The sequence below is a fragment of the Tachysurus fulvidraco genome, chromosome 11, assembly GCF_022655615.1.
Source record: "Tachysurus fulvidraco isolate hzauxx_2018 chromosome 11, HZAU_PFXX_2.0, whole genome shotgun sequence".
Lineage (NCBI taxonomy): Eukaryota > Metazoa > Chordata > Actinopteri > Siluriformes > Bagridae > Tachysurus > Tachysurus fulvidraco.
In genome coordinates, this window is record NC_062528.1 from 7,725,731 (window position 1) to 7,741,642 (window position 15,912).

Sequence of the window (15,912 nt, forward strand, 5' to 3'; positions counted from 1 at the left end):
TTCTTATGTTAGTGAAGATTTATGAGGATATATAAATTCGTTTGTGCGTCTTCAGTAATCACTTCATCCTGCTCAGGGTAAACCCGCACGATAAACCCGCAGCCTTTTCCAGAACGGCTGGACGTTACGCAGGCATGTTTGTGCACAAATAATTACATGTTCATTCACACTGAAGGGAAATTTAAAGTCACCAGTACAACCACTGACACGTTTTTTGGAAGGGGTGGGGGGGTGGGGGGGCAACCGAAAAGCAATCCTTTTACAACACAGAAGTGGAGGCAGAAGAGGGGCTCAAGCTGGATGAGGACAAAATGTTAGAAATGGCCGACGATGTTCTTCTTACACGTCTTACAAATATCTTTAAAACTAGAACATGTGGTGTGATTTGTTTTCCAACAAATGTGAAATTCACCGGATTCTAAGCCTCATGACGTGCCTTTGGCGTCAGTTAGCGTCGTCTGGGAAACGGATTATACCTCTGGTTAGTATAAAACCTTTAGCGTTCCGTTTGAGACGATACTTCCTACGCTAGAAGCGTAGCGTACGTGTTTAGTGTGCAGTGCATCGTTAGGGACACGGCTATCGATTGTACCTGTAAAAGTATCCGAGACCGTGTAGTTCCTGTATTCTTTCACATGCTTGTCAAAAACCCAAGACAGGACCACCACATAATGTTTAACCTGTAAAACAACAGAGTTGGGTTGTGAGGTTGGTATGAGGTATAGATCTGAGTAAGGTAGTGTGTGTGCTTAATAATCCTGCAAATTCACACATGCTGCTCACCTTGTAGTCGGAGCTGATCGATAGCTTCACCGTGTCTTCCGTGATCTTTATAACTTTTATAACCGGAGGAGCTAAAGCTAAAATTAAAAGGGGAAACAAAACAAAACTAGAATGTATTCACATTCATGCTATAAGCAGTTGGCATATGTGTTTAGTTCAACTACTTTAAAAGAAATGCTAACCAAAGCGTTATCAAATGAATTCAAGCTGAAAGCAAAGTAAGAGAATAAATGGAGTAGTTTAATCTTTTACTAGTTTAATAGTATTATAGATAACCTTTCTGAGGGATTATAGATTTGATCTCTGTCCAATTGCCCACCCCTCTGCTGGTGACTGCAGCAACCTGAGAGAGAGAGAGAGAGAGAGAGAGAGAGAGAGAGAGAGAGAGAGAGAGAGAGAGAGAGAGAGAGAGAGAGAGAGATTCATTCATTTATTTTCTACCGCTTATCCGAACTTCTCGGGTCATGGGGAGCCTGTGCCTATCTCAGGCGTCATCGGGCATCTAGGCAGGATACACCCTGGAAGGAGTGCCAACCCATCGCAGGGCACACACACACACACTATGGACAATTTTCCAGAGATGCCAATCAACCTACCATGCATTTCTTTGGACCTTGGGAGGAAACCGGAGTACCCGGAAGAAAACCCCCGAGGCACGGGGAGAACATGCAAACTCCACACACACAAGGTGGAGGCGGGAATCGAACCCCAAACCCTGGAGGTGTGAGGCTAACCTGCTAACCACTAAGCCACCGTGCCCCCAGAGAGAGAGATGCTGTAGCTAAATCTAATATATAGTAATGTTTTATTGCTGCATGTGGTGTGCAGTGCCAGATAACTAGCGATGCTACATTCACGTATAAACCGAGCAGGATTGTGTTACTGAAGCTGGCTGCTTCCTGTGACAAGAGTGTCACTAACTGTCGGAGACTAAGAAGTGTGCGGCACTGCGGCAAAGTTGAGGAAAGTTGAACTTGACGCAAATAAGAAGTGACTTGGTGCAGCGACTACTAATGTTCGTGAAGACAGAAGAGTGCATGTGATCTGTAGCTAAGAGCACACACTGCTTCTCCTTCATCTTGTATGACATGATGCAGATAAACACTGGTGAATTTTATACACAAACACCAAATGTTTCTCCAGATGTTTTCATTTTAGTGGCAAGGAATCTGATTTGGAAAGCCGATCGCACGACCCACTGATGAACGTTATGACTATGGCAACCAGTTTTAGGAACGGGTACTGGTGACGTCGTAGTGATGTCATGGTGAAGCCACACCAGGTGACTAGAGCGAAAGCGGTATTGTTTTTGAGCTGGTATAACGTCATGCGATGTTTTGGACTTTTGCACTGAGTTGAGTCTCACCCGGAACCTGTAGAGGGAGCTCGGCTGCAAGCTCTTCACCTCCGTACTGGTGCTGGTACTTCTCTGGGAAAACCACTCTGAACTGCCCTTCTCGCTGTATTCCACCTGATCAACACACACACACACACACACACACACACACACACACACACACACACACACACACACACACACGCAAAATATATGAGCCAGTGTTAACCCACAAATTAGCATTTTCATTCTGTTCATCTGGTTTAAAGGATTTAAACGGTATACTGTATACCCAAGTGAAAAGATAAATAACTCAAATTGCACAGCACATTTTTGTTCACCTCCTAATAAGTAAATAAATTCTCCAGTGAAAGGTGTTTGTAAATTGAGGTCTAAAACTAGAAACGAGGAAAAAACTCACAACACAGCTGTTGTATGTGTGGTGAGGAATAAGTGATATTAAAACTAAGTCGAAAAACATTTCCCCTAGTTTTTGGTACAAGGCGTTCATGAAATCCACCACAAATGACTGTTACAAGAGCAACGATTACAAATAATACAACTAGTTAAAGCCATTTTGCATAGAGACCACTGATCTTGTAGATAACAAACGTTGTTGAAAATTTCCTTTATGAGTGATTGTCGAGTCACACGTGTGCAGTCATAAAGTGGTACAGTGGGAGAGAATATATTTAATATATTCGATACTATAGATTAGTTACATAATATGGAAAATACAACTGGCTTATTATATGATGTATTATTCTCAGAGTATTAAGGCAGTATTTCAGATGTGGACATGGAAGGAATCTCACAATGTACTCTCTTATAAAGCCATGAGCATTAGCCGGAGGAGTCCAGGAGCACAGCACTGTGCCATCTTCTGCGTTATCACAGCTTAACTGCAAAGCCTGAGGAGGATCTGGCACTGAAACACACACACACACACACACACACACACACACACACGACAGTCAGAAGTCTAACTTCATTTGGCTTTCACGTAGGTGGTGTATGTGACAGCCAGGCGTGTTTAGCGAGTGTCACTCACAGCCCTCGGGCGTCCTCAGCGTGAGCACCTCGTTGGTCTTGTGCTGCTTACTGAGGCACTGTGTCACCACTTTCACCTGGTAGGTGGTGTCTGGCCTCAGCACACTCAGCATGTAGATGCTTTTGTTGCTATGTGTTTCCATGGTGGTCCACTGCTGAGCCCCTACCAGCCTGGGGCAGAAAAAATAAACAGCACATGTGAGTGAGACAGGGCTTGATTGATCACACGCACAATGAAGAACGGCTAAAGAGGAACGCCCCAATGATGGCCACAATACACACAGGCTGAATACAACTGTGATGCAAAATGACAAATTAGTCACCATAATCTTCTGAATATTTATTCTGCAACTTGGGGCAACGATCAGGAAATAAAGCATCCTGTGCATGATGACATCATCATAATGAAGTAGCACGAGTGGCAGGGGTGTGTTGTGGGATACGGAAGGGGCGAGTAGCCTCACTGAGGTTAACTGCATCACACGGTGCGTCGATATGGTTGTGATCTCCCTGCATGTTTATAACGATGTAAGATGAACTAAAATGCACCAGAGTGAACCTGGGATCAAATGAATCTGAAATCAGACCAATGGACAAGGAACAAACTGATTCGGCAACATATTACACTTTTTTAAAAGAAGGCTTTTAACCAAATCCTTGGAGTATATTATGGGATGAATACATCTAGGTCTGGGATGATGCAGATTAATCACACTTCATGATGTCAGTGTTTTGAAATGTAACAGATATACCAGGTGCAGCCAGCAGATGTCGCCAAAATATTCATCATTGATTAATAGGGTTTCTCATAATGTCATCCAGAGACCTAATGCGCTGTCACTGAAATGTTCCTGTACAAAATAGCCAAATCTATTAAATTATAATTGTACACATTTAACAACTCATATGTGTATAGTCAGACTGTGTTAATAAATCTTTACTAAGTGATTCTGAATTGTATAAATTATTATTGTATTTACATTGTTTTAGCAGGTTATTTACCCAAAGCGACTTAGAAATGTGAAAACATTAGCAAAGTGATATCAAGCAGAAAACAATACAAAGAAAGGTTAGTATAAATTTTTTTTAAACGAGTACTTAGAGAAGTGAGTGCGGATATTTTTCGAGTGATTAAAGTAGACAGAGACAGATTCTTGGGTTTGTTAAGTGTTCATGAAAGAGGTCAGTGCTGTTGTCTTTTTTTTTTTAAAAAAAGATAGTGACAGATTCTGCTGTCCGGATTGAGTTTGGAAGGTCGTTCTACCACTGAGGGACAACCGGTTTGAAAGTCCTCGAAAGGGAACCTGCAGGTCAAGAGAGTGCACGTAAACCTCAAAAAGTCCCGAGGTAAGGGGATGCTATTAACCCGTTCTGGACACCTCTAACACACTACCCTTACGTGTACATCTATGGATGAAAACGTCTACTTAATTAATGTTATATAAAATTATATCAGATGTTTTTTGTTTTTTTTACATAAACCTGTTGATCAACCTCTGTTCTAATCAAAGATATATATTCACTAAATATATATATTTTTAAATTACTTTTTACACTATATATATATATATATATATATATATATATATATATATATATATATATATATATATATATATATATATATAATATGACTTATTTTTAATATTTAAAAAACAACTGGATTTTTTTTTTTACCTTTTATCCCAGTCTTAGATGTGTCTATGATGACTAACTGCATTGGCTTTTATGCATTGTTAGTTTTTATGCAGCATCAGATTTAAAATTTTCTCCCTCATTCATTTACTTTTTGCGGCCTCATTAATTGCCATTATAACCACATTTTTCATTGCATGGCCATGATATGAAAAAAACACGTATTCTTTCTTGTTAATGGTTCCGTCAGCTGGAAAGAGGTAAGATTTTTCATTTTTACTGTTGACCAAATGGTGATGCCATTACCCCTTTACACAGGCCTGCGGAAGATCAACTTTATTTTCAGGATTTTTTTTTTTACATTGAGTTCTATGGAGGATATCAGCATACTACAGTGTGTGCGTGTGATTAAATATTTAGTAGTTTTGATTAGAACTAAGATTTATACTAAAAAAAAAAAGAAAAAAAATTAATCTGATATATTTTTATATCACTTTAAATTAGTGGCTGTTTTCATGGTGAAAAAAATTAACACAGAAAATTATAGAACGGGTTAAAATTTTTTAATCCTCTTTCCAAAGTATGTTACATAAATGTTTATCCCAAAAAAAATCATTCCTCTAGCTTAAATGCACAGAAAAATTTGGCCAAAAAATTGGGAACTAAGCCCCCTAGTTGACGAGAATGTCCCAAGGTGTCCAAAAGGATTAATCTTATTAAGTATGCAAATATTAGGGGTTTTTTTTGTTTTTTGGTTTTAAAGGTGTACAAAAATTCTCTGGATATTTAGCCAAAGAGCTTTTAATTCATGAACATTAGTGTGACAGAGCACAATAGGTCCCTAGACTAATTGAGAACCACTAGATTAATTCCTACATCTTTCTACAGGACCTTCTACAAGAAAGACATAATACATTGTAGATTTTACATTTGTGTTTACAAGTGTAAGATAAAATAAATGAAGCGTACCTGTAAAGAATGAGGAAGTTGCAGGAGGAGAGAGGCATGTTTTTGGGCCGGGACCAGGTGAGTGTGACCGTGCCGGAGAAGTCTGCGTGCCACTGCAGGTTCTGGACTTTATACACCAGCTGGTCAGCTGAAGAGCAGAAACATGACACAGGATTTAACCCTTTTTAAAAGAACACTGACATTCAATTAAAAATTAAAATCAACTCAGACTTTTTCAATCAATATAAACAAAAGAATTGACTGAGCTAAATTTTGAGTCCGGACACAGTTAGCTTTCAGTGTGAGATTTTAGTGAATTTTAGTGGTTGGAGATAATGCCTTCAAAATGTAGATGCTTATGAACAAGAACTTGGGCATCTCATGTACAGAAACGAGTTGGATATCATTATAACTTTAAAAGATATAAATAACCTCTAGTAGGCAAAGTAAAAGTTAAAAACTTAATGAAAATAGAGAAATTCTAAAACCCCTCGTTCAGAGCTAGCACGAGTGCTGGTTCAAAGTTGATTCCACTGGCAAACCGTCTAAGAACCAGTTTGCCTTTCCACCGGCTAGAGAGCCATCACAGAGCCGAGTTTGACGTCACTGTATACGCGTCACGTTACACAGCAACTTTAGCGCAGCAGCGGCAAACACAAACACATCAACAATGGCGGATGTTGCTTTACTGTTAATGCTCATGGCTTTGTGAACCTACATTGGCATCCAAACGCGGCGAATCCAACGTGTACATGCAGCTCCATGTAATTTGTATAAACGGAGGTTGTAATCGAGAAAGTACATAACGTTATTTTATCATTAACACAGAAAAAAGTTAGCCTTAGCATGTAGCTACCTACTATCATGTGTGCTGATAATGTATCATATCGCGGTAAAGTAAAAGTGTATTAAACATTAGTAAACTTAAGGTACATTATCAAATGCGCTAACAGTAGCTCCGCCCCCAGCTCCTGACACAAGCGGTTCTTAAGTCTAGACCAGCAACGTTTTGGTGCTATTTAAGAACCACTTTTCCTGGTTCAGAGCCGGTGCTTTGGCTGTCGTAAAAGAAAGAACTGTTTTTAAATTAGGCTCTAGCTCCGAACCAGCACTCAAACTGCCTCGGTGGAAAAGGGGAACATGTCTACTTTCAAAACGAGCCATTAAGCACCACTGTGGAGTGTGACATGACAAATTCATTCAAAGCTGAACATTTTCAAAATTTCAAAACAGGAGCAAAATTGTTAGACAAATGTGATGCCGAGTGTCTCTCACCGGTGCAGTTGTCTTCGTCACTGTGGTCTGTGCAGTCCAAGAAGCCATCGCACCTTTCGCTCTCCAGTACGCATGCTTCCTGGTCAGCACACAGCATCCCGTTCTCACACACCAGAGGCTCCCGCGTGGCTACACAGAGAGCACAGGGAATGAAAGGTTTTCAGGTTTCTGAGTGGCACAACAGAGAAACATTATTCAGAGATAACATCCAAACGATGACAAGACATCTGCGACCAGGAAGTCCGAGAAGCAGAATAGTCGAGCTCTCATGCATGAAGATATGGGCAGGTAATGTTATCCTGCTTACAGTGACACTGCATGAGCAGCAGCTTGAATAAAAAGTCTGTCTTTATGCATGCCTAGTTGATAGCTGTCATGTGATAGGACAAAGATGAATGACAGGTAGGAATTAACTGTGATGAAATTCGGGAGAAAAGCTCTATAAAAAAAAAAATCTATGAAAATTTAACTGAAAAACAAAAATGAACCTTGATTTTACAATTTATATAGAAAAAAAAAAGTCTGAAAAAAAATTACATTTTATTTAATAAAAGTAGATATATAGAGCTAGAGATATACAGTAGCTGTACATGGCTGTACAGTATATACAATATTATGCTATACATTTTATTTGAATGCATTTTTGTTTCATTTAGCTTTGTTACATTTGTATTAAAATTGTAAAGAATATTTTAAGGTTGAATAAAAAATAAAAAACACGTTTCATGAGCTGATTTAAATGTCATTACTTGTGTTTTGCTTTATTTTGTCCAAAGCAGATGCAAACTATCGCAAACATATTGTATTAGTTCTTAATAAATGTACAACATTTACAACATACAACACTTTATAAGCGTCATTTTTCTTTTCTTTTTTTATTTATTAAAAATTGTTGGTAAAGGTGTTCTATTCCTCTTCCACCACAGCAAACCGCCAACACTAGCATTTTTAAATAAAGAGCTCCTTTTTTATACAATACACATTTGTACATTTACAAAACTGTGTTATCCTGATGTTATTTGTGTAATAGCAGCTATAAACGGTCATTAACTCGGTAGTCGTGATGCTTTTTAAAAAAATCCGGTGTCTTGTTACTGAATAACTGAAAATTCCTTCTAAGCGTGCTAAAGAAATGTCTTATTACAGAGCGTCACCATACACCTTATTCCTAACTCCACCAACAGTGAGACTTGCTTTTATAACCAATTTTATGTAGAGTATACAACACAAGTCCCTGTGTTAGTTGTTACTATAGAAACCACAATGTGTCTGAGGAGTTGGACACTTACGACAGTCGTATTCGTCCGAGTTGTCTTGGCAGTTACGGTGGCCATCGCAGCGCTGCCATTCTGGGATGCATGTGGGCGGCTTACGGCACAGGAACTGCCCTCTGGAACAACGGGCAGTCGTGTCAGGGGTATGAGTGGGAAGGGGCTTCTGAGTCACCGAGCTGTTGGAGGCTAAGGCTAACACACAGACACACACACAGACACTGAGTAAGACACACTGAGAGTTGATGATAAGGTACCAGTGGAAGAGAGTGAGTGTGTTGTCAGTGCTGTGCAAATTTACAGCTCTACCTGTGGGGCAGCCTACTTCATCACTACCATCAGGACAATCAGCATAGCCATCACACACCCAGTTATTCACTATACACTCTCCAGAACCGCAGTGGAAACGGTTAGGGGGGCATGTAACAAAGCCTGGGGCAGGAGTATGAGGAGAGACTCCATCTAGAAGCACAGATTAACACTGTTGACTCTAACCCTGCTTCAGGGCACTTTTTCATAATCCCGGGTAAAAAGTTGTGCTAACTCTGTGAAGCATTTCTCTACCTTGGGTCATAGAGACCTACAGACATGACGTAATCTTTGTACGTACCTGTGCATTGTGCCTCATCAGACCAGTCTCCACAGTCATTCTCACCATCGCACTTCCACCATGTGGGCACACAGCGGCCGTTCTTACACTCGTACTGGAAATAACGCGAGCAGCCCGGCTCCTCGGTGGGAGAACCTGCTGAGGCAGATTACAAAATCAGCACAAAAATATAATAAATAAATAAATAAAAATCGACATACACACAGACACAGGTATGAGTAGCGATGAAGGCTAATTAACAACAAGGCACTTACCACAGTTTGCCTCATCTGAGTAGTCACCACAGTCATCCATGCCGTCACACTTCCAGTCCAGACTCACACACATGCCGTTGGCGCACTGGAAATTGTAGGCATCGCACTTCTTCTCAAATTCAGGATGCGTGGCTGGTGGAAGGACATGAACAGAAAGTTCTACACTTAACTCTTAATTAATTCTATAGTGTTTTCCTCATTTGTTTAATGAATGCAAAAGTGACTGCATTGAATACAAGACACGATGAGAGAATCAACTGTAAAAATGGACATAACAAACATGTAGACTCACAGCAGCCCGCGTACGCTGCGTCCTCGTCCGAGCCGTCGGAGCAATGCTTCGTGCCATCACATACCATAGACTGGAAGAGACACTGAGCTCTGTTCCTACACACAAACTCCATGTAGCGCGTGCACAGCGGATCTGCGAAGTCACACAGACGTCGCGTTTCAGATTTACACCCAGTGGTACTGTAAATGCCCCTGCTGCTCATGCTCATACTTAAATACTCACCGCAGTGCTGCTCGTCGGCGCCCCCTGGGCACTCCTCCACGCCGTTACAGTGGGAGCTGGCAGGCAAGCACGTGCCGTTGGAACACAGGAAGCCGTTACAGCGATCTCCCTCTGGGACGTTAAAAAAAAAAAAAAAACACAAGATAATGCCATGCTGATTTGCTACAGATTTGCCCCGCACCAGCACCACTATTCGTAGCTGCTTTGGTACGCATACTATGTCGCACGAGTACACAGTATACACAGGAACAGGTACACAGTACCAACTAAGGGGGAAAAAAAAAAAATTATAGTCAGTAAATTGACTACGATTTTTTTCCTTAGCTTGTAATCTTTAATTCACCATAATTTTGTCAGCTATTGTTTGAAATATTTGTAATTCTTGTCCCTTGATCATCACTGGCCATTTGATTAACCAGCTCATTTGATTAAGGATTTAATAAATGTCTTCAATTAGCCTTTACGTCTGTCTTTTTTCAAGGCAGAGCTAATAATACGAGGCTTTTTAAATCACAAGCCAGACGGAAAAAGGAACGACGTTAATCAAAAAGCTACATTCCTGCTGGACATGACACAGGTGTCATGGCAGGGTGTAATAATAACAAAGCACTTGTTTTGACTGCCGTCTTTTTTCCAGGTGTGTCTAATATTGGTGGAAAATTAACCTAAACCACAAAGCATACCCTTGTCTTTGATGTGCAGTTAAAAAATATTGGTATATTCTATATTATACAGCACACTACAGGGAAACTGGCACTGGGTTTAAGCCAATTGTGGCACATTTTGTAGAGATTAAAGATAAAGAAAGTGTCTTATCACTTTCTGCACCTGATACGACACGCGTGTGTGTGTGTGTGTGTGTGTGTGTGTGTGTGTGATCACTGACCACAGTGACTGGGCTCCTCGTCAGAGCCATCCTGACAGTCGTCATCACCGTCACAAACCCAGCGCTGAGGAATGCAGTGACCTGTGTGACACTGGAAACTGCTGCTCTCGCATGTGTGGTGGCCCACTGAGTAAGTTTGCGTGTGTGTGAAGAGAGACAAAGAGAGAAGCAGAGACCAGTTGTCATTAAAGATATGATCATTTCTATAATGTCATCTTATCCAGTACTAGCTTGTGTGTCCCCTCACCAGTGCAGTTTGCCTCGTCAGACCAGTCCCGGCAGTCATTATCACCATCGCAGCGCCAGACATCACGGATACACACTCCTCTTGCACACGTGAACTCTGCAGGCCCACATTGATGAGAGTCTGCAAAACAACATGTGGCGTAACTATCGAGTTTACCATCACGGTATGACACCACACCCATTCGAGGACACACACACACAAACATACACAACTACACACTTATGCTAAAGTTGAACTTGATGTAAATTTTTTAGAAACTTGTTGCTGTGATTAAACTATGGGAGTGAATACAGAACTGAATTATTTCAATTCTATCACTGTGGTACACATACGCACAAAATTTGACCTCGAACACACGCGCTCACACATTCACAAGCTCACCACAGTGCTCCTCGTCACTGTTGTCACCACAGTCATCCTCGTGATCACACTTGAAAGCCAAAGGGATGCATGAGCCTGAAGCTACACAGCGGAACTGCACAGACAGATCGCAAGAGGTAGTGGCTGCGGAGAGAGAGAGAGAGAGAGCGAGAGAGAGAGAGAGAGAGAGAGAGATTACTTTAAACCTAAGGTAACAGAGTGAGAAACAAACAGCTCTATATGAACACTAGGTGGCCAGAGCCAGGGTCCCGCAGGGCTGCTGTCACTCACGGCACTCCTGCTCATCGCTCATATCTCCGCAGTCGTTGTCGCTGTCACACTTCCAGATGCTGCTGATGCACTTGCCGTTCGAGCAGCGGTACTGGTTCGGCAGACAAGAGTGTTCTATCAAGCGAAGACATAACAGAAATGATAAACATCATCATTATGTCCTACACGGGTAAGGAAGCGTTTTTTTTAATAAATAACATTTATGATTATATGCAGGTTTTTAAAAGTGATATCAGTTAAATATTAAACTAATAAAAAGAACAACGAAACACAAAAACAGTACAACTTCCCCCGAAGGCCATCGGACACAAATCGGTACACACGAGGTTTGCAGATTTCTCACCAGAGCAGACACCTACAGCTACACAAGCTCTCCATCACACCTGCTCAGCAAAGCATCTTTATTTCACACGGCTGCAGCTCTCGCGTGGAGAATTCATTTCCGTCTCCATTCACTGCTTCAGTAACAGAAATGTACTTTTTTTCCCCCTTCCTTAAACTGCAACACACTGCTGCTGCTATGGAATGGAGTTCATTAATCCAATGAGGTTCTCACTAGAACTTTTCCAGCCTGACATTCAGTGCATTTTATACATTTCTGTTCACTTCCTCTGTTCAAGTCTTAACAAGTGCCGTGTCACAGAGGTATAACATGTCATAAGACCTTTTCATTCTCATTAACCCTTATAGATATCTGTATAATAAAATAAGGCAGAATGCATCTTCATTATCGTATTATTTATTTATTTGTTTGTTTGTTTGTTTGTTTGTTTGTTTGTTTATTTATTTTGGGGGGGGGGAGCTTTTATTTTAGGAATGTATCCCTGTGGGAATGAGAGTTATGTACGTTTCTCACCTGTCTTCACACACGTGTTGTTCTGGAGCTGATATCCGCTGGGACACTGACACTGGAGCTCTCCTGAGGGCAGCCTGGTGGTGGCAACACCGTCTGGACATACACAGCTATGCCTGTGGCCCGGCTGGGGCAAACACAGGAGCGTACATGGCTGATCCGCACAGGCGTTATGACCTCCTATTAAAAAATTAATTAATTAATTAATAAAAAAAGAAATAAAAACAACACACGAGTTGGACAAGCAAACTGAAGTGTTGCTGATCTAATAGCTGACCTTTATCCTTGCCCTTATAGAAGATTTTAAGGTCCATGACGCCGGACAGCCTTCCAACGAGGAGCTCGCTATTGGGTGAGCCTGATTTAGGTGCTTTAAAGATACCCATTCTTGACCAGTCATCCCAGTAGAGGTCATTCTGAAGAGGCAAACAGCAAAGTAATTCAGTAGTGCTACAGGACTGAGCCGGGCTCGTGTTATTTACTCGTTTACAGTTTTCATACTGAAAAATTGTGTGTGTTAACTAGTAGTTGTTATGATGTATACTGTCGCTTATCGAGTTTTTCACTTGGACGCAGTATAATTTTCTGTAGGTTAATTCTGTGTGCTAACTTATTTACCATTTAATTTAATAAAGTTGAATAAATCAATTAAAATGTAAAATTAGCCCTCGTGTTTTCGCCCGCTCTGTGTACTGTATCTTAAATTCTATTTTAGCTGTTTGGGGTTTTTTTTGTAGGAATATTTTTAAATTGAACAAATTAAAGTAAAATGATTTTTTTTCATTTCAAAAAGTATACAAAGAGATAAATGAATTATAACAAAACATGAAAAAGACAAGAGGTGGTGGGTTTTTTTTACCTTAAATACAGCTATAGCGTAGGGATGTGGGAGCCCCTCCATAAGCACTGTGCGTTGTCCACCTGTGAAGTCAGATCTCTCGATTCGGTCTCCATACGCTTCGGTCCAATAGAGCCAGTGATCGTCAGCTGTGATGCCGTTGGGCCACCGAACGCCATCCGACACGATACGGGTCACGTCGGAGCCGTCCATCCAGCTGCGGTACACGCCAGCTGCTCGGTCTCCCCAGTCGGTCCAGAACATCAGGCTAACAAACATGGCATCATGAGTTTTAGTTCAAAACGGAGTACAGTTCATATGAAAAATCGGTAATGTGAAAGTTGTCATGCGGTAATGTCAAAGCACTATAATCAATAGAATCAAGTGAATCTGAATCCCAGATGAACTCTGCTTTGGAACTGGACCACAGCAAACATGCGCAGTTAAACACCAGTCTATGAAGGATCACGGTCCAATTATTAGTGTCAGCACTTAGTACAATCTCTATGGCCTGACCATTAGCGAGCTAAATGGAATAGCTGTTGTAGCCATGATTACCCCATCAAAATGTTTCAAAAAGTCCAGAAATTTTCCTACCTCTCTGCAGGCATAAGGGCCAGGGCTCGAGGATGCTCCAAAATGGAAGAGTTGACCAAAATACGCCGGAGATCCCCATCAGGGTTTGAGACCTGAGCCAGAAAAAGTCATTTCATGTTAAACAACTGCACCCAATGTACCGAAAACACAAGGTTAAAAAAAATTCTTCATATTTACCTCAATCTTCTGAAAGCCAGCATCCACCCAGTAGAGCAGTCTGCTGACAGGGTCAAAGGTCAGAGCCTCGACATTCTGCAGACCTTTCCTAACAATCACCTCCTGACCAGAGCTGCCGTTCAAACACAGCCTCTACAGACACGCAGAGAGATGAAGTGGTCAGTTTACATGCGCATGAACACGAGATCATGTGTCCAGGAAGAAATTCAAATGTTCCCGAGGACATTTGTTCACAATCACAGTACAGATGAAAATGCTCATACCTGTATGGTGTCGAGTGAAATGTCAGCCCAGTAGAGGCAGTTCCTCTCATAGTCAAAGTCCAGAGCCACCGCCTCACGGAGGCCCGAAAGAGGCAGAGGCTGGTCTACACCTGTAGCCAGGTCATAGCGGTGGATCGAGTTCCTCACGGCATACAGGATGAATTCGTTACTCTCTATACACAAAGAATATTTTGTCAGCCTCAGGAGTTGCCATTAGGCACAAAACACACATCTGAGCAGCTCAGAACCAGGCGGATTCATTCGTTTGCGAGGATGACACGATATTTTCAGAATCAGGAACACAGGTTTGTGAAAGAGTAAAAGCAGTCAAAAAAAACCCGTTTGAAACAAAGCTGTTGTTCAGCAAAACGTGTAGTCAGCAGTGGGAAATGGACGAGGCTCCCGAAACGTATGTGCGACATGGTGAACGAGTGCCGCAGTTTACTGAGGAACAGCTAGCCGAGTAACTATATTTAAAACTATAATAATTTATAATAATTATAATAATATTTTTTAAACAATTGTCCAAAAGTGACCTTAAACAGAATATTTTAAATGTATTCCTAATAAGCCGGTCGGAGGTGAGAAATGCAGAGAAACCAGATTCACGGATCAGTTTTTTTTTAAGATCTCCATCTAATAAACAGTCTACTGTCGTCTCCTGTTCCTGGCTGACACGATTTGAGATATTGGGTGAGGTGCCGAAATGCTTTTATGCTGAAATAACTAGCTAGAAAAAGGAGAGTGCAAAAAAACAACCCTAACCTCCGATCGGACATGGAAGCATCTCTCCGTCCAGCCGCGCCTCGACGTCTCCACCGGTACAGCTATCACCAGGCACTTTTCTATACCTGGACCAAAACGATCAAGACACGTTTTTAGGTAAAGAAAACAAAAAAGCTTTGTTTATATTTTATACATTTAACTGCTTCAGAAATATTTGAACACTAGATGGTGCAACTGCTGCAAGCCCATGAATTCACAGCCTTGCATTCTCATAACAGCCTTATCTTACCCTTTGCTGCGGCGGTACGTTGTGCCCACGGGGCAGGGCACAGGAGGGGCATACAAATTGCCCGAAAACTCAGGGTCAGGAATGCACACTTGAAGGGAGAGGTCCTCACTCAGCTTGAAGCCATAATCACTGAGAGACAAGGAGTAAGAGCATGAGCACTATTTAGAGACGCACTGCTCTCATTTATCACCACTGTTAATCATGGAGATCATTTAGGAAGAATTTATCTGGCGTTCCTCAGACACTCTGAAACTGCACAGGCTGGAATTTAGTGAGCATGTGACAGGGTGATTTAGAGAAAGAGAAATGAAGGCCAAAAGGAGGTGTGTATGCCAAACCTATAAACCGAGCCGGTCGCTCACTCTGGAGTGTTCAAGGTGAAAAATGACTCTCTACATTCTGCATTTGCACTGAAGCGGTCCATGCAGTTCCACGTTCATGTAAAGGAAGTCCGGATGTTTGAGCTTTGTCTGATTCCATTTCTGCTCATTTGTCCCACTTGTTTCAGATCTTAAAACTAAATTTTCTAGAAAACAACAACCTGAGCCAGCACAATTTTTTTAAATAATCATTTCCTTTATATGATGGCAAAAAATGATCAGCAAGTGGGAAAGCAATTAATGGGGGTCCGATTCCCACCTTTGCCCTGTGTGCGTGGAGCTTGCATGAGTGAATGGATGGATACACCCAAGGGGGATTACTGCCAGAC

The 15,912-nt window shown here is 41.4% G+C and overlaps 1 protein-coding gene across 2 annotated transcripts in view; it reads right to left on the reverse strand.

Annotated features, from left to right (window-relative positions):
- Positions 1-15,912, reverse strand: part of sorl1 (sortilin-related receptor, L(DLR class) A repeats containing) — a 75,872-nt gene that overhangs the window by 9,790 nt on the left and 50,170 nt on the right. Inside the window, exons 15-40 of one of the 2 annotated variants that reach the window (XM_047820460.1) lie at positions 15,204-15,332; positions 14,954-15,039; positions 14,189-14,361; positions 13,926-14,057; positions 13,749-13,840; positions 13,173-13,419; positions 12,591-12,729; positions 12,317-12,493; positions 11,461-11,574; positions 11,191-11,313; positions 10,810-10,929; positions 10,563-10,688; positions 9,677-9,787; positions 9,455-9,586; positions 9,163-9,294; positions 8,909-9,046; positions 8,608-8,760; positions 8,317-8,493; positions 7,028-7,156; positions 5,774-5,900; positions 3,171-3,340; positions 2,935-3,047; positions 2,150-2,254; positions 1,060-1,126; positions 784-860; positions 593-680 (exon numbers count right to left, since the gene is read on the reverse strand). In XM_047820460.1, the coding sequence (XP_047676416.1) occupies positions 593-680; positions 784-860; positions 1,060-1,126; positions 2,150-2,254; positions 2,935-3,047; positions 3,171-3,340; positions 5,774-5,900; positions 7,028-7,156; positions 8,317-8,493; positions 8,608-8,760; positions 8,909-9,046; positions 9,163-9,294; positions 9,455-9,586; positions 9,677-9,787; positions 10,563-10,688; positions 10,810-10,929; positions 11,191-11,313; positions 11,461-11,574; positions 12,317-12,493; positions 12,591-12,729; positions 13,173-13,419; positions 13,749-13,840; positions 13,926-14,057; positions 14,189-14,361; positions 14,954-15,039; positions 15,204-15,332 (3,377 nt within the window). The remainder of the gene's footprint in view (positions 1-592; positions 681-783; positions 861-1,059; positions 1,127-2,149; positions 2,255-2,934; positions 3,048-3,170; positions 3,341-5,773; positions 5,901-7,027; positions 7,157-8,316; positions 8,494-8,607; positions 8,761-8,908; positions 9,047-9,162; positions 9,295-9,454; positions 9,587-9,676; positions 9,788-10,562; positions 10,689-10,809; positions 10,930-11,190; positions 11,314-11,460; positions 11,575-12,316; positions 12,494-12,590; positions 12,730-13,172; positions 13,420-13,748; positions 13,841-13,925; positions 14,058-14,188; positions 14,362-14,953; positions 15,040-15,203; positions 15,333-15,912) is intronic. The other variant, XM_027174070.2, reaches the window with a different exon arrangement.